We start from the raw sequence: 18,158 nt of genomic DNA on the forward strand, positions 1-18,158 counted from the left end.
CCCCAGTTCTGTGGAAATAAAAGGCTCTGCTTATTCAGCATCGCAGCCAGGTCCGGAACCAAATTCTCTTTGATGAGCACAATTTTGTGTGTTTAAAGGGCTGCAGAGACTTTCCAAGATGCCAGGTGCTCACTGATGCAGAATCCTGCTGACCACATGGTGACAAAATACCCCTGCTTTTTTTCCTGCAAGCTCCATAAACTTGACCGTATCTTGCAAGATTGCATCTTTCCAACTCTGCCCAGATAAAAATCTTGTGAAGCTTAGGAGGGAAAAAGGTGAACAAACACTTCAGCCTGCAGTGTCCTCTCTCATGGACTGTGGTGCAGTGATGGATGTCCCTCTGCTCCTGGGGCTGTGGCACTCGGGGTCCAAGCTGACTGCTGTGTCCCACCCTCTCCTCATGCTGGTCCCCAACATCTTCAGCTCTGGCATGGGACTGGCTCAGGGCAGGTGCTGTTCAGGCATGTGGGGTTCTTGGAGAGGTTTTTGTTTGCTTTTTCTGAAACTGAAGCTGCTTGGCTTTAGGCTTTGTTTTCTGTAAGCAGGGATGTGGTGTGGAATGCATCTCAGCTCCTGATGATGGTGCTCTGAGCCCACGCAGTGCAGAGACAGGATGGCAGAGGTGGGAGCAGCAAGGAGAGGTGAGCATGTGAGCGAAGGATGGACCTGAGCTGCTGGGGCTCGGCACACGGACCCTGCAGGTGCTCTGTTTCATGGCATCTCCCCCTGCAGCACGGGCTCCCAAAGTGTAATGCCCTACAGGAGCGATTCAGCAGCATCAGTGCAAGCCTAGCAGCTGTCGCAGTGCCACAAGGCCGTGAGTTCACACTGTGGGGCAGCAGTTATGGGATTGCCATGCGTGTGCCACACTGTGCACTCAGTCCCTGTCCTACGTGCAGGGAAGAGCTTTTCTCATCCATGTCCTGGGGCACAGAACTGTGATATGAGCAGTTTGGGCAGTTCCTGCTGGCTGGGGATGCTCTGCTGCTCCGTACAGGGCAGTGCTTGGTGCTGGGGGTTCTGCTGGGCACTGCCTGGCACTGCTGCAGCTTCCACCCTCCAGTTACTTGGAAACAAACCGTTGATTTCACTTGGTGATTTTGCAGTTTCCAGGTATATGTGCATGTATGTGTGTGCATAAATGAACACGTGCAGATAATGTATCTGCATCCAATGTATCCTCACATATGCGCACACTTGGAGGATGCAAGTTGGTATGTACATGTATTTTTTTTCTGCTTTATTTTGTGCATGTACACACATGGCTTCTTTTAAGGGGCTGAGAGCAGCCAGCTCTGGAAGGCTTTTGTTTGCTCAGAGCATCTATCTGGCCCAGGAATGGTCCCCAAATCAATGGCCACGTGCTTCTGAGCAGTGTGAGGGCTGTGCTGGAGGCGAGGTGCCCCAGGCAGGTGTTGATTCTGCTCTCTCTGTGTGAAACCTTCCTGCTAATTGGAGCACATGAATGGAGGGGCCGTGCCCACAAGGGGGGCTGTGAGGCACTGGGGCATCTGTGGGCTGCTGGCCCCATTGAGCTCTGCGTGCCTCACTCTTTTGGTGCCAAACCTTATGGAGAATGCACAGAGTGACCTTCTCTGCTTCTACATAAAGCGAATTCAATTAGAGCTAGATTCCTCCTTTGTGCACCGTGTGCTGGATGCCCTCTTACAAGCTGAGCAGCCACTGGGTTCCATTTGCACTAAAAGGATTTGGCAATTTCAGCATCGGCTCTTTCCAATAGACATAAATTTTTCCAGCACCCCGGCCACGTGCACACAAAGCACATGGCAAGGACAGCGTTTGGGAAGCCAAACATGGTGTTACTGCCCAGAACCATTAGCTGGGAGGGCTCTGTGAGGAGCCACCTGCAGCTCAACCAGCAGAAAGCAGTTCCCAATGGCAGATGCGTACTAGAAACACCACCTCTGTTGGGATGATGTGACCCACAGCCCTGCTGCCGTAAGCTGCCAGAGGCAGTGCTGCCCTGCTGGGGGCACAGGCAGCTGTCGTGTGTAGGTTGGCACTGCTGGTGCTGTCTGCATCTGTTTGTTATATGGGGATTCAGCGGTGTTCTCATGCAAAAGGGCAAAAGGAATGGGGTTGGTGCCAGCTTCAAGCCTGCTGTGAGCCTGGGGCAGGTGGTGCTGCTCCAGCGTCTAAATGCCAGCCCCCAATTTGGAGCTGTGCCCTGCAGCGGGTTTGGCCCGTGTCAGCTGGGGGCCACGGGGAGGTGAAAGTGCCCAAATGGTGCGGGATCACCACTGAGCTGGCTTTTGGGGAGTGGGAGGGTTGTCCTGTCCTTTCTTTGGGCTCTAAATAATTCATGGAGAGCAGAAACAAAGTGCAGTAATTGTTTGCAGAGCTCTGCAGTGGAACTACAGAGGTGGCCCCATGTTACACCTTGAGCTGGCAAAGAAGTTGCACAGGTCTGGCTGTGATGTGAAGGCTAAAGCAGGAGGCTGTAATTAAAGGGTTTTTGTGTTACAGCTTTATGTTAGGTAGGGGTGGAACCTGCGGCTGTGCTGGGTGAGAGCTCTGACACAGGGAGCAGCGCTGGGGGTGTGAGTGCTGCTATCAGCCTTCCTACACATAGCTTCAAACCAAAAGGGGCAGATTGAGACTGGATATAAAGAAAAAGCTCTGCAATAAGGTTGCTGAGGCAGTGGCTCAGGTTGCCCAGAGAGGTGGGCATCCAGACCAGCAGCCACAGTCAGGGGTTGGGCTGAGAGCACCTGATGGAGCTGTGGGTGCCCCAGTACTGCAGGGATGGGGCTGAGGGCGTTTAGAGGTCCCTTCCAACTCCAACCATTCTACGAAAAGCAGCATTCTCCAGTTGCTTTACCCAACCAGTGTCCTTCATGGGTCTAATGCTGTTTTATTTCTTTTTTCCTAGGAACCTTGGGAAGTCTGGACTGCGTGTTTCGTGCCTCGGCCTGGGTGAGTGCATGGCCTGAGCCCCATGGCTTCTGGGCAAACCTTTCCTCCTCAAGAGCTATAGGGAAGAACAGGGCTTTATTCCAGAAGTGCTGGATCGGGTTGGATACTAGGAAATATTTTTCCTCCAAAGAGCAGCCAGGCGTTGGCACAACTGCTCAGGGAGCAGCAGGGTCACCGTTCTTGGAGGTGCTCAGAAATGGCACCGAGGGCAGTGGTGTGGTATGGTGTGGTAGCGGATGTGGGGTCCCTGGCCCCATCAGCTCCCTTGCCAGCAGTTGTATCACCCAACGTGAGCAATGCTTTAAAATGCGTTTTTTTTTTTTTTTCTCAAGATGTTTTGAGAGTTGAGTTTAAAATAGAGGGGGATATGCAAGTCACCCTCTATTGCAAGTCACAAAAATAAGTTCTATTCCGGCAAGAAGAGCTCTTCTGACCAAAATAGATGCCGGGCTTTTAAAGGACTTACGAGCTGGTGTAGAGTTTTCTTTCACACTTGCAGTTTCACCAAGAGCAAATGTTGTTGTGTGAGAGGAAGTGGTGGCAGAAAAATGCCTTGCAGAGCTTTTCTTTAATTGCAGACACGTGGGGCCATGTCCCTATAGATCACCCTTGGGAACACAGCTGCAGGGTTGGGTGCTGGCAGCTGGGCAGGTGTGGGGTTGGGCCATGGGGTGGCGACACCGTGGTGTTCTCATGCTGTTCCTGAGTCTCTGGAGCCCAGGATGTGCTGGGGAGCAGGGAGCCCTGGGTTCAGCAGTCATTGCTGCAATGCGCAGCTCCTCCAGAGCACAGCTCGGTCCTCTGGCACTTCATGTCTGTCAGTGTCTGCCCCACTGCCCGCTTGGGTAGCTGCTCTATGAGCTCCCTGCGCAGCTCCCTGGGAGATGCATTTGTGTCCCTAAGCCCCTGCAGCATGCAAATCCAATTGAAGTTGTACCCAACTTCCTGCCAGCTCAGCAATCTGCCTCACAAATCTGAAATCTCACTGCGTGGGCACATCTGCGCATTGTGTCGGTGAGCCCAAGGTGAGGATTTCAAATGGGAATATCAGAGAGTCCCGCCCTGAGCAAGTGTATGGGCTGTGGAAGGTTCGTGTTTGAGATGCAGGAAGAAATAAGGTCATGTTTCCTGGTGGTTAACTCAAAGCAAAGTCAGCCTGTGAAGATGGGCTGCTGGTGTTCAGCAAACGCGGGGACGGCCTCCAGCAAGGCAAGGAGCTGCGATGGAAGGAGCAGCAGGATGAAAGCAGCCACCCCAAATCCAAAAATCCAAATCCAGAAAATCCAATTCCTCATAAAGAAGCCCAGGAGAAAACTCGCAATACAAGAGGTTCCCACAGCTGCAGAGCAGTACCCACTGCCACGTGGCAGAGCCATCCCCATGGTGCAGACCCAGCAGCTTGTGGTGCAAAAAGGAGCCAGGCCTTTCCCTCACACCTTGGTGGCTTTGCTTTGGGGCAAAGCTTTTGCAGAGCCCACAGCTGAAGGCACCCAGACATCAGCAGAGCAGGGACTGGTGTGGCAGCCGGGAGCTTCGTGCAGCACTGCCTCACTGCAGCGGGGGGGGATCCGTCCTCGGGGGAGGCTGAGCCTTGTCTTCCAGCCAGGATCTCTGCTCTTCTGAAAGGTGACACATCTGCCAGCAGTGGAATTATCAAGCGGTGAATTTTGCATTCAGCAAATAACCCAGAAATAGTCACAGTGTGCCAGGCTGGGAGTTGTGATGGGAACGGAGCTGAATCCTGCTTCGGTGTAGAAATTCCTCCCTTGGAGCTCAGGTATCTGGCTGGGAAGCAGCTTTCCAATGTGGGGCAAGCACGGCTGAGGAGCTGCTGTGCCTTGGAGCTGTGCTCCACTACACACCCCACACGGGAGAAATGTCCTTGGCATTCTTCTGTGTTCCTACTGTGTCCCCAGTTTCAAGCTTGCTCTTCACTCCTCCTCCTGATAGCCTCAGTGCTCTCGTAATTCCGAGACATCTCCGCTCATGGCAGTGCTCCCTTTTACACAATAGAGAAAGGATCACAAAAGGTCAAGGGCCCCGAAACGCTCTGTGGCTGTGCTGGTGTCCCCGTGGGGCTGAGGACACTGGGGCTGTGCTCACACTGCTAATGGGGACAGGCAAAGGGCACGCAGCTGCTTGGTGCAGGGACAAGGAAGGGTTATGCTTTATTATTTTTTTTCCACTGTATCTCTTCCTTCAGAGCTGCTCCTGTTGGGCTGTGAATCATCCTCAGCCGCTGCTGGAAATGCCAAAGGAGCCTTGTGCTTTCTGGAAGGGAGTTTTGGGAACCGCAGCCTTTCTGGGCACGGCACCACGGCCCTGTGCAGCTCCCATGTGTCCCAGCTGTGCCCTTGTCAATGCTTTTGGCCACTTGCATGGCTGTCCTTCTGCTCTTGGCATATCTGTCTATCCTGCTCTTGGCCTGGCACCTTCTCCTGCACATACTATGTCCCTCAGGCTGCTTCCAGCCCTGCATCGAGCAGAGCATTGCAGTTTCCTGATGCTCTGGGGGTTGTCTTGCTGAGCATGAACTCAGCATCCTGCTGGCTTGGCCTGCAGCCACCAAGGCAATGATTCCTCCGGGGCTCCTGACCAGTGGCATTCCCAACACTTGGATGATGATCGTGAGCCTGAGCTCCTTCACACGCACCCCACGGGCAGCATGGGGAAGGCGGGTACATGGAGTGAAGGTGTACCCAGTTCTGCATATATTTACTATTTATATTTAAAGAGAGAAAGAGCTCGTTGTTCTCATGTGGCTTAGGCACCCGAAGGCTCATTTCTGATCAGTCAATGTGTGACGCTGAGCTGGTGGGTGGAACCAGCCCACGGCAGGCGTTGGAGCTGGGTGATCTCCCAGGACCCTTCCAACCCAGCCGTGCTGCCATCCCTTCTGTCTGTCCCTGGTGTCTGTGTGTCTCAGCCCCGTGCTGAACTGGGGGCTCCTCCTGCCCGTCGCTCACCACCTCCACGTGTGTTTAAGAATCACTTTGTGGTAAACAGTCTCAATGCTTTTTTTTTTCTTTCTTTCTTCCTCCTGTAAAGATGCATTTTAATGTATTCTTACAAAAATAACTCTTCTGAAGCTTTAACATGGAAATCAGTCTTAGCCGGATTTTTCACTTACACAAAGAAGCTTAATGATAAAATGAAGCCTATTTTCATTCTTATCGTTATTATGTGGCACCAGAGCGTTTCGTGATAAGAAAAATACTTTTTCCAAAGGCTTTGAAATGCAATGAATGTGGCAGGAAGGAGGAGGGCCCTCCCCTGCACTGCTGGGGCTGTGGTGGTGGCGGTGGGTCCTGGCAGGGAACAGCTCGCTTCCCATGGTGGGGCAATGCAATGTGAGCCAGGAATACCTGTGCTCTTTAAAGAAGCCTCTTTTCTGTTCCAGCAGCAGCAATGTGCTCAGCTTTTACAGACTGGAAAGGTAGGGCCTTTCCTGTACTGCGGTTCTGCAGGAAATCCAGAGTTTCCTTGTGAACACATCTTCAGAATTAACTTTGCATATATGCAAAGGAAGCTGGTATGTAGAAAGGTTGTTAGCGAGGGAAAAAGCAAAGCTCTGTGGGCAGAGCAGGGCCTTTGCTGCAGTTCTTGGCCAAGGGTGAGTGTGAATGCTGGGCTCCAGCTCACGGGGAGTTACTCTGCATGTGTTTCAGTGCTTCAGCACCTCTGAGCTCTTCCTGCCTGGGGCTTTGAGCACTGAAGCAGGGATTTGGGAAGTCTCGCTGCCCCACTGATGTGTTTCAGCATCTCCAGGACATTTCTCTGTTCCCAATTGTTGCCGGTGGGTCTGAACACACAGACATTGGCGCAGGAGCCTTTCCCATAATAACCGGTTGTTTTGGTCTTTGTAGGGACGTGGGTGACTTTTGGAGGTCAAATCTCAGATGAGGTAAGTGATCTTTGCATTCAGTATCACGCACGAAGCAAAACTAAGGGCAGCGCTTACAGATGAAAGCATGGCCAGCACACGGGAGTGGGGCGTGGTGACAGCAAATGGCAGAGCGTTGGCATGCAAAGCAAACGCTTCTGCTGCAAAATATCTTAACGAATCTGACATTTTCCAAGATCAGCTTTAATGAAAGCATCTCCCCCTTGAAACAACCTTCCCTCTGCTGCGTGGAGCGGTATTTCCGTGCTGTACCATTGGCAGCAGTTCTGCTCCTGGAGGAGAATTTGGAAAACTCTATTTTTGCAGACTGTGTGTAATGAGCGGCAGTCATCGCTAGCAGCAGCGTGGTGTCTCACGGTGGTGATTTCCATTTATTTTGTTATTTTTCCCTAATAAGATGAAGCAAAAGGAAAGGTGCCTGTGTTCCCCTCCTGCTGGCTGGGGCTCACTGCTGGCTGGGTGCACCAGGGCTGCTCGTAACAAGGGAGAAGGCTCCAGCAGCCCTCCGTGTGGTGCCACAGCAGAAATCCCAAAATAACTTCTGCAGCAGGCAAGAGGCCCAGCATTCTGCTTTCAAACGTTTTTCTTTCTTTGTAAGTGATTCGACCTTTGCTGGTATTTCTGATCGCTGCACATCACGGAGCTGCATTTATTCCTGATTCTGGGTATTGTGGTCTCAAGCAAAAAGAGTTGTTTCAATGACAAATTTAGCTTCCCGGCTCCCCTTGTTTAGAATAAGTCACTGCAAAAAGGCAATGCTCAGAACAAGAAGACAAATGTATTCCTGCACTCAACCTCATAGATCTGCAGAGCGATTTCTGTAACCTTGTTAAATTCTTGGCTGCTTTCCCATTGGAAAGCGCAGGGCTTTTCCCTCAGTTCCTCCCAGGATCAGCCCCGGGGAGCTGTGCAGCTCCAAGTCCCCACTCAGGTCCATGTGATGGCACAGGGTGACCCACCATCCAGCAGCGCTGCCTCACTCAGCCCCATGTCCATCCCGCAGGTGGCCGAGCAGCTGATGACCATCGCCTACGAGAGTGGTGTCAACCTCTTCGACACGGCTGAGGTGTATGCAGCGGGCAAGTGAGTCCTGGTTGGGTGCTGGTTGGGCACAAGGGGTCCCAGCTGCACTGAGTTCCTTCCCTGTGGCTCCGGGCATGATTTTGCTTAGGAAATCTCCTATGAAACTTGGTCATTTCTGGAGCACACTTTAAAAAAAGGCCAACGCTGCACCCAGCTGAAATGCATCACTGGTGCCGCCTCGAGCACTTACTGGGAAACATCCTGAATAAATGACAAGTCAATGCCTGTCTCAGTGGTGATGAATAGTCCATGATGGTGACAGCTCTGAAAACTCTGCGAGCAAGGAGCAGCTCTGGCACAGCTCACGCTTTCAGTATCATTGCTGAGCTAAGAAAAGGGAAAAAGTCCATCCCCAGATTTTGGGGCGTAGTGTCCAGTGCAGGACCACAGGGCTGGAGCTGGCTGCAATGTGGAGATCTGCTTGCCCTGAGCATCATCTGGTGCCTCTCACACGGATTTTCTCTCTTCTGCAGGGCTGAAGTCATCTTGGGGAACATCCTCAAGAAGAAGGGCTGGAGGTACCGTACTGGGGCAGCAGGGACAATGGGAGTGGGGAGACCTCCAAGACCTTACAAATGCTGAGCACTGGCCAGCCAGAGTTGGTGTGGAGCTCAGGAGGTGCTGTGGGAAGCACTGGGCTCTGGGCATCTCCATCAGAGATGTGATGGTCTGTGGTGGAGTCTCCTTCTCTGGAGATGTTCAAGACCTGCCTGGATGCCTACCTGTGTGACCTGCTGTAGGGAACCTGCTTTGGCAGGGGAGGTTGGACTCGATGATCTCTGGAGGTCCCTTCCAACCCCTACAATTCTGTGATTCTGTGATCAGCAGCCAGCCCTCCTAATTGCTCCTCATCTCTGCTGCTGGCAGGTGGAGGCTTGGTTAGGAGCTGGCTCTGGGCACCTGCTGGAGCTGTGGGCGTCCCTGTGCTGCAGGGAGTGGGGCTGATGGCCATTAGGGGTCCCTTCCAACCCAAACCATTCCGTGAGTCCCTGATCTCTGCACATTCATCCCCATTTCCGCACACAGAGCAGAGGCAGATTATCTGTGCAGCAGGTCTGCGCACGCACGTAAGGCTGTGTATTAAGAATGCAAAGCTGTGATGGGCCTTCATCTCGGCCGCCTGGTAGGAGATGATACCTCATGTAAATGAAGCACATTAGCATATGTGGTGTCATTTTAAGAGCATTTACATAATCTTTAAGGCTCTCCCCTGTGTGTCATCGCCTGCAACCAAAGAGCAGTCCCAGTGGTGTTCTCACTGAAACCAGTGCCCCTGTTCTGGGGGATGGATGCTCACTGGGAAATGTTCCACATCCTGTGGCAGAAAGAAGTCAAGCCAAGCAAAACCCTGGCAAATTGTTACACTCATACAATTTTGCAGCAAAATAGTTTGATGATGATAAATATTTGATCTGCTATCACACTGGAGTCTCTAGATTAATCCAGCAAATGTATTTTTCCTGGGGTTTTAATGCCTGAGGGAGCATTCCTTTACTGCGAGCCATGCTGCTGCCCATGGATGCTGTGAGTGTGGTGGTGCCTTTGGGGAGGAGGGCACTGCCTCGGAGCCAGGTGGTCTCCTGCCTGGGCTCTTCTGGGATCATTTTATTTAACAACAACAGTTTTTCTGTTCTGCTCCTAGGCGCTCCAGTCTGGTCATCACAACAAAGCTGTACTGGGGTGGAAAGTAAGTTCAGCGATGCCTTGTTGCCTTGGGGCTGAGGGCTGCCACTCCTTGCTCTGCATCTGGCTGGGACGTGGGGCCTCATCTCTGCCTGCTGCTGGCTGGCACCTCAGCCCCCTAACTGTATGCTTTGTGTTTGCAGGGCTGAAACAGAGAGAGGGCTCTCGAGGAAGCACATCATTGAAGGTGGGTGCTGTGCCTCAGGCACTTTCCTGTGCCAGAACTCTGAGTTTGCTGCCAGGCTCCCTATAGGGCTGCTGGTGGTTGCTGGTACAGTGGGCACAGTCCCACACTTCTGCATCCATCCTGCAGTGCATTGTGTGCCTATGGAACTGGGGGTCAGGGCTGCTGCAGGCTGGATCCGTGCCTGCACAGCAGTGTTTTGCAGGTAGGGCACAAATAGAGCAGTGCCCATGAAAAGACACGTTTCTGTCATATTACGGACCAGCAGCATTAACTGTGAGTTTATTATGGTGAGAACATGTCGGCCTGGGAGGCTGTGCCATCCCAATGCACAGGGGATGCGTGTGGGGAATCAGCCAACCCCACAGAGCAGCGCCCAGCATTGGGCCCTGCTGCTGCTTGCCCTGTGCTGCCAAAGGGTAAATACCCCTCAGTGATGCTGAGCTGTGAGGTCTGCACCCACACCTCTCATGGCCTTTTGGCACTGCCCCACCGCAGCCCGGTTCTTACGGTGTGCTGGGGATCAGCATCACCACCAGCACTCTTGGTGAGCGGAGCTGAATGGGGGGCATCCATAGAGTGGGGCTGTTGCCCTAGAAAGCATTCCTCGTGTTGAATGTGCAGAACTCAGTGACATTAGCATACGACTTTGCCACTAAGGCTGCACTGGATAACGTTGTGAGCAGCATTCTGTGTGGTGTGGGTAAGTGATGTGTCCGATTGTGGGCAGCCTGGTGGTGCAGGAGGGATCGTGGCCACCCCAAAACCCCTCTGCCACTCGGTGAGAAACTGCTTTGCAAAAGGACAGAGAAGCACTGGCAGCAGATGAAAGAATTTCACAGAAGTACCAAACAGTGTTAAGGTCAATGTTAGCTATTCTCTTCAACACACTTGGTGAAAACAGCCATTTCTTGCATCTCTAACTTCAGCAAATGTTTTTCAGACGGCTCTATTTTGGCTTCTTCTTCATGAACATTCATAAAAAACATTTTGTTCCTGGGAAGATTCGTAGAAAATAACTGTTAGGACATCTCCCCATCACACACACACATGTATGTGGGCTTTTGGCACCCACTGCCACCAGCTCCTCGCAGAGCCCACGAGGGAGGGCTGCATGGGCCCACTGCAGGTTTGGGGACTTGAGGAGTCTTTTCCAGCTGTGATTCTCTCTTGTATTGCACCTCTTGTGTTGCTGCTGACCCTGCATTTCTCTCTGCTTTGCCCCGCAGGGCTGAGGGCCTCCCTGCAGCGCCTGCAGCTGGAATACGTGGATGTGGTCTTTGCCAACCGCCCAGACAACAACACCCCCATGGAAGGTCAGTGCAGCTGTAATTGAAGGTTTTCCTGCGACTGATCCTGGCTTACAGGCTTATGCCTCCAGTGATAGGAAATGAAGAATAAATCTTTATTAAATATTCAGGCGAGGCAGCTTAAATATGAAATGGTTCTTTCATGACATCCCGGAGTCCTATATATTTACACGTAAATGAATTTGTACGTCTTTAATGGAAATAGGCATTCCCTTTAAATCCCAATGGTGGTTTTAACATTCCTCCCTGTACTTTCCTCTCCGATCCACACAGATGAGGTTGAAATGAGTGTGTTTGCATTTAGGAAGCCACTGTGCCAGCTGACCTGGCCCCCTGCAGCCAGCTGGGGGGTCAGGGAACCCCTCAACATGCCTTTGCCATCACTTGGTATCCCACATCTGCTTGCTCCCTACTGGCTGCACTCACTGCACAGAGCAGCATCAGCAGATAGCTGGGTGCAGGCAGCAGTGCCCGCTCTGCTTGGCAATGGCCATTGGAGGGGCGGTGCTGTGCTGGGGAATGGGAGTGCTCCTTCCCACACACAGCACAGCTGAGCTCTGATGCTGATGGTGTTTAAGCAGCTCTGCACAGTGCTCCCAGGCTGGGGCTTGGCAGCAGAGTATAAACTGTGGGACTTGGTGAGGTTTTCAGCAGGGTGAGAAAAGGGGCGCTTGCATTATGAATGGCGCGGTGTTTATTCTTTCCATGTACTTCATGCTTTTTTTATGGTTCACCTACTAAGCCACTTCTATCCCAGAGCATCTGCTGGGCCATCTGTCGGTTCAGCAATATCTGGCACGCGCACTAAGTGCTAAGCTACCTTCATGAGGCACAATCCCAGCTATGCTCTGTGTCCTTACGTGGCCATGCTTTCCCTATGAGCAAAGAGCTGCTCCCAGCTCTGCTGGAAGCCGTGTCCTGGGTGTGCAACACATGCTGCATCCCCTGTGTGCAGCTGCAGGGATGCGGGTGGCTGAAGGTAATGCAGCCACAAGTGTGGCTTGAAGCCACAGAATGCTTTGGGAAGGACAGGAGTTTCCTCTGCGTGCTGTGCAGCTGGGATCCTCACCACGGGATGCAGCTCTCATCCTGAGGGTGAGCTGTCTGCAGGTCACCTTGATGTGGTTGCTGGTTATGGACAGTGTCAAATCATGGTAAACTCGCTCGAGTGGGCAGTGAGGCTGTGGGATATGAAATGCAACTGGAGGAATTAGAGGAAGAGCTGTAAATTATTTTCACGTTATTTCCATGCTTGTGCATGCAAGTAGGTGAGGTTGGAAGGGGAAACTGTCCTGGTCTGAGCTCAGGGCATGGTGCACTGCCACTGAGTGCCAGGCTGGGCCTTTCAGTTCTGTAACTCGGCTGGAATACAGACAAGCTCAGCCCTCTGGTGCTGCTGTGCTTCTCTCTTTCCTGATGAGCTGTCAGTTCTGGGCATTAAAAGCTTCTCTGGGAAAATATCCCCTTTCTGATCAAAGGAGATATCTGCAATCTGCTCAGACGGCGCTCCTCTCCCCATGCCCTCACGCTACATTAGGCCTGCAGAGATGCAATCCCAGGCTGCGTCGCAGATGTTTCCCTCACTCTGGGCAATGCGTGCAGCTGAGCAGAAGGCAGCACAGTGGGCAGCCCCACACCGGGTGCCGTGCTCCACATCAGGGCACAGAGCTGGCTCGGGTCGGTACTGCCTGGCCGCGGGGTTTGGGAACATTCGTGTGCTTTCTTCTGAGAACTCCCCCTCGAAGCGATGGCATTTCTGCCATCCAGTGAGCTGCCCAAATGGGTGCTGCCTCAGACCATCCAGAGGCATGCCCATGGGGGAAGGATCTGGTAAACAAGAGCCGTTATAAATATCCTAGGTTGGCTGTCATTCTTTCGAAGGGAACAGAGGTGGGAGAAACGCAAACAACCATGGGCCAAAGTGTGTAAGATGTGTGATGGAACACCCCTAAAAATTCCAAAATGATCGTATGGCAGAAATAGAAAACCAACAGCAGTGAGAAGTGGGTGCTGTGGGGGGATGGAGGAATCCCCATAACAGGATCGCTCTGTGGAAACCCCACAGCTTCACCCCACACTTTCACCCCAGTGCGTGGGTGCTTGGGCTGTGACTGCGCTCGGTGGGCTGTGCCTGCCCCAACCAGGATGGCCCAGGAATGGAGAAAAAGGTGGATGTGGGGGAGAGCACAAAATGGGAGAACAATATCTGGCATCTGAGAGCTGCTCTTCACCAGGGGAAAGATCAGTGCTGCCATCGGGAGTTCTGCCTTTTGGGTACAGAGAGCCACAGAAGAGGCACACTGTCACTTTTAGAGTCCTCCGAGGGTTATAAATGGAGACTTTGCTGTGTTTAGCTGCTTGTCGCTGCCTGCAGGAGAAATCTCACAATAACCTCCAGATTGGCACTGTAAGCGACTCTCTGCCAAGCTGTTTTTTTCCCCCATAAATAGGATGAGAACTCTCATGGTATAAAAGGCAGCTCCTCTCAATCTCAAGGCAGTGATGGCCAGCATCATTTCAGCATCCTCAGCCCCAGCAAGTGCTTTGCACACAGACAGACAGACGGACAGACAGCCTCAGCGGTGCTGAGCGGGCTGGGAAGTGCAGCACTGCCTGGGCTGCTTCTCACAGCTCTCCCAGGAAAGGGCACTCTGCAATCTGGCAGTGCTGCTGAGCGCGGGCAGCCTCGTGCGTTACCCGTACCAGTGACTAAGGACTGTTTTCTTCTGCTTCCCAGATCCGCTCAGTGTATTTTTGTCAGTCTGAGTGATGCACTGTTCGTGGCTCACATCATCCATGAGGGTAAATATTTTTCAGGGCCATTTTTCAGTGCTGTTTTGTTGCTGGGAGGATTGGATTACTCAACAAGAACCCATCCAGCCGTGGCTTGGCAGGAAGGGGGGAAGTGGAGGAGGTGTGAGTGCATTGTGCCAAAGGAGGAAGATGTACGTGGGGTGGGAGGAAGGCTCATCCTGCATCCTTGTGTGGGATCTCTTCTTCCCCATGCATCTGCTATCTGCTCCTCTTACTTTTGGAACCATCCCAGAGGGAACAAATTGATTTTCAAGTTGGTGGAGCCTCATGAAAACAAAGCAGCAAATAGATCTGGAGGAGCCCTGCATGCCAGGCCCACCCTTGCTGACCGGGCTGGTTCCCACCCACTGTGAGCCCATGCTCATGGCCCTGATCACCAGGAGTGGCTGCTCAGGAGTGGCAGGAGCAGAAGAACCCTGGGGAGCAGGAAGGGGCAGGAGGTCCTCCCAAAGTGGATGTCAGCAGGTTGAGGCTGCATGCAGAGCAAGGCACCCAGCAGAAGCCGCTGTGTTCTCCAGTTGCTTCATTTCTCAGCAGCATCTCAATGGCCGTAGTGCAAAGAAGCAGGTGCTAATATATGCTCGTAGTGAACAAAATAGAAAATGATTCTTTTTTTTTTTTTTTTCTTTTTTTTTTTTCTTTTTTTTTTTTTGTCTTTTGGTTTATTTTTCGGCCCTACTGCCCTCTAGTGATAAATTTTAGGAGGAATATTATTGTGGGATGATACTTAGACAACAACCAGCTGGTAAAAGTTCCTTAAAGCTGTGAGATAAGCCTATTTGTGCTTTCCCTCCCCTTTGCTGCATGGTGCAGTGACCCACCAAGCTTTGCTCCTTGATGCCGTGGGTTGGAGCTGCTCTGGCTGCAGCACCTGCAGCTGTGGGACCGGCCCCAAATCCACATCTGGAGATGGTGGTTGGGTCCTGCAGTGTCACGCTGTTCTGGCAGCCCCCAGATGTGATGGTAGCACTCCAGCATGCAGGAGCAGCACGGAGTTGACACAGAGTTCTCTTATGTTTGTCTTTTTCCCTCAGAAATCGTCCGAGCAATGACACACGTCATCAACCAGGGCATGGCCATGTACTGGGGAACGTCACGCTGGAGTGCTATGGAGATCATGGTAAAGCAAAGCCACAAGCTGGCACCAGGATGCACATTTCCAGCCCCCAGGGCTGCTCTGCAGGGTGTGTGTGTCACCCTGTATGTGAATGATGTGCTCCCTGCGTGGTCTCTCCCCAGGAAGCCTACTCTGTGGCCCGGCAGTTCAACATGATACCGCCTGTGTGTGAGCAGGCTGAGTACCACCTCTTCCAAAGGGAGAAAGTGGAGGTTCAGCTGCCAGAACTGTACCACAAAATAGGTAAGTCTGTGGCTTGAGCACTTTGCTTTATTTAGAGAGAGAAATAAGGGAGGGCCACACCTGAGCCTCTGGAGGGGAAGAGTGATTTCCCATCCCTCCCCACTGCTGCACAGGCAGAATGCAAGACCCAGGAGCCTAGTCCATGGCCTAGCAGAAAGCCTGGCTTGCTGCATCTCTGATAGCAAGAGGTGTTAATTGCCATGGCTGCATTTTGCCTTCAGGGACCAGTGGGCACCGACCTATCTAAACAGGGCTCATGCAGGGCTTTGTGTGAGCACCCAGGGCACCCTGTGTGAGGAAAGGAGGAAGTATGGCTGCATCTGCCAGGACGATGCTCCCAGTGCCCTCCAAGGGGCTGAGGAGCCCTGGCAGTGCCGTACCAACAGGCAGCAGTCGCTGCTCTCTGGGCTGAGTGCACGGTTTCTGGTACAGCCCAGAGGTCTCCTGGTTCCATGGCTCTCTGTCCACTCTCTGCAGGGGTGGGTGCCATGACGTGGTCTCCCCTCGCCTGCGGGATCATCTCAGGGAAATACGGCAACGGCGTCCCCGAAAGCTCAAGGGCTGCCCTAAAGGTATTTGTTGGTCTGGGAAAAGGGGATGCGCTGCAGTGCTGAGGGCAGGCAAACAGCAGCAGGAATCCATCCCCACTGCTGAAGGGCTTCAGGGAATGAGCTGAAAAGAAAGGTGCAGCCTGCACTGATTTGCTTACAAAGGGATATGATTTTCAATTCATAGCATTTGTAATTTATTTTCAACACGAAGGCTACATTTCAAGACAAAGTCTGGGCAATTTACTGCAAGCTAGCTCAGAAGGCAGCATTTCCCAGAGGGACCTGAATTACATTGGTGGGAATGAAAAAGAATCAAATGTCAAGTCTGAATATAAACTGAAATCTCAGCTCCTTCTCATTAGCTTTCTAATCTTGAAAGGCACTGGTAAACCTTGAACAAGATCAGATGTCCTCTCACTTTTCTGGGGGGAGGAAGGAGGCGTGTCAAGCTGACCAATATTTCACCATTTTCCAATTGCCATTGGGTCCCGTGGTCCAAATGTGACACTTCAGAGTCAGAACTTCAGGTGAAGCTCATAAAGGCATAGCACTACAACAGCAGGCAGCAGGAGGGACATCCTGCCCAGCCCTGCATATCACTGCATCATGGGGATTTTCAGAGATGTTTCTATTCGCACCAACCTTTCAGCTCGGGAAGGTTAAAGTCAACATCTGACTGCAGTGTAATTCCCCTCCAGTGCTACCAGTGGCTGAAAGAAAAAATCATAAGCGAGGAGGGAAGGAAGCAGCAGACGAAGCTGAAGGATCTCTCGCCCATTGCAGAGCGCCTTGGCTGCACACTACCTCAGCTAGCAGTCGGTAAGGGGGGCAGGGGCGCTGTCATTAGCACCTGAATGCCTTTGCTCTTTGCTCTTTGTCAGAAATGCACACTTTGCTCCCATCTTGCTGGTAAAAAGGGAAATACTCTGAGCTGAAGATTCAGTGCCTTCTGTGCGGCTGAAAGAGGAGCGCAGATGAACTCCTACTCAAACCTGGGAGGCTGCAGGTATTCTGAGCTCCAGGTGTTTGCTTTGGAGTCAGCAATGCTGACGTAAATAGAAACTGAAAAAGCTGTGTTGCCTTTCAAAAAGGACAGAGGGCAGCTTTCTCTTCAGCTGTATCTGTAGATGTGTTTTTCAGTTATAACACTTGAATGAGAAATGAGGAATGACATGAGGAATTATGGAACAAAATGGCAGGAATGTGGAGAGACTGATGATGTGAACTGCAGCAGTAATTCAGGAAGGGTAACACATTTCTAGGGATGCAGTAACAGAAGGAACCAAGACCAGTGTAGGATATGGAGGTTGAAGGCCCTGCCATGGCAGGGGGCTGGAACTTTCTGATCCTTGGGGTCCCTTCCAACCCAAGCTGTTCCATCATTCTATCTATAATTCTATTATTTTATTATATGAAAATGCCACTTATTGCCTTTGAGGAACAACTGCTCTGTTCTCAGTCAAAAATACTTTCTTTTTTGAGCAAGCAGTAGTGTCATTTAGCAATCAGAAAAGGACAAGGCAACCAGGAAAGGGCTGATAAGGGAAAATATTAGGGGCATGTTTACCTTGGATCAAGTATTCCTGAATTATTTAGCTGAGAGAGGAGCCACATCAGGAAGAAGACCAAACCATAAAATGACGAATGATGCAGATGCAGCAAAGCAGGCATTCCCAGCCCTTATTTAGTGGGAACAAGAACAATCCGATGAATGAGAGACAGCACATTTAAAAATGGAAAAGGGAGATATCGACATGATGCATAACCATCCTGCTTAATGGGATTAGAAATGACTCAGAAGTGACCTGGAAAATGACGGCTTCCAAAAATAAAAGTGCTGTTCTTCAAATAAAGAGAGAAGCTCTGACAAATACTGGATGGGCAGCAGCACAGTGAGGGGAGCCCTTTGTTCCTGACCGTTCCGTGCCTTTGTTTGCAGCGTGGTGTCTGAGGAACGAGGGGGTGAGCTCTGTCCTTCTAGGATCTTCCAATCCAGAGCAGCTGATCGAGAACCTTGGAGCCATACAGGCAAGTGCCAGAGGTGGGGCAGCTCCTGCCCAGCGCCCGCTGCGTTACATCCACATTGACAACACTGCCCTCGTTTTCCTAACTGAATCCCAACCCGTGGTATGTTGCTTCAGCCCCAGTTGCACACCTCAGTTAGGCAAACCTAGGGCACCTCACTGTGACTTACAGCCATCTGCAGTGGTTGCATCCATGTTCAGCACTTCGTGTTGCTTCACTCTTTGTCTGCAGGCTCACTTAAGCAAGTGAACTGATGTCAGCACACATGATGCTATATTCCACACCAGATCTTCAGTGCTACTAA

At 51.8% G+C, this 18,158-nt stretch overlaps 1 protein-coding gene across 2 annotated transcripts in view; it reads left to right on the forward strand.

Moving 5' to 3' along the window:
• Positions 1-18,158, forward strand: part of KCNAB1 (potassium voltage-gated channel subfamily A regulatory beta subunit 1) — a 34,714-nt gene that overhangs the window by 14,747 nt on the left and 1,809 nt on the right. For both annotated transcript variants that reach the window (XM_048955348.1, XM_048955349.1), the window contains exons 2-13: positions 2,897-2,940; positions 6,807-6,844; positions 7,848-7,927; positions 8,401-8,445; positions 9,570-9,614; positions 9,754-9,797; positions 11,024-11,110; positions 14,953-15,038; positions 15,158-15,278; positions 15,756-15,850; positions 16,528-16,648; positions 17,769-17,857. In XM_048955348.1, the coding sequence (XP_048811305.1) occupies positions 2,897-2,940; positions 6,807-6,844; positions 7,848-7,927; positions 8,401-8,445; positions 9,570-9,614; positions 9,754-9,797; positions 11,024-11,110; positions 14,953-15,038; positions 15,158-15,278; positions 15,756-15,850; positions 16,528-16,648; positions 17,769-17,857 (895 nt within the window). The remainder of the gene's footprint in view (positions 1-2,896; positions 2,941-6,806; positions 6,845-7,847; positions 7,928-8,400; positions 8,446-9,569; positions 9,615-9,753; positions 9,798-11,023; positions 11,111-14,952; positions 15,039-15,157; positions 15,279-15,755; positions 15,851-16,527; positions 16,649-17,768; positions 17,858-18,158) is intronic.

Source organism: Lagopus muta, chromosome 9 (assembly GCF_023343835.1).
Source record: "Lagopus muta isolate bLagMut1 chromosome 9, bLagMut1 primary, whole genome shotgun sequence".
NCBI lineage: Eukaryota > Metazoa > Chordata > Aves > Galliformes > Phasianidae > Lagopus > Lagopus muta.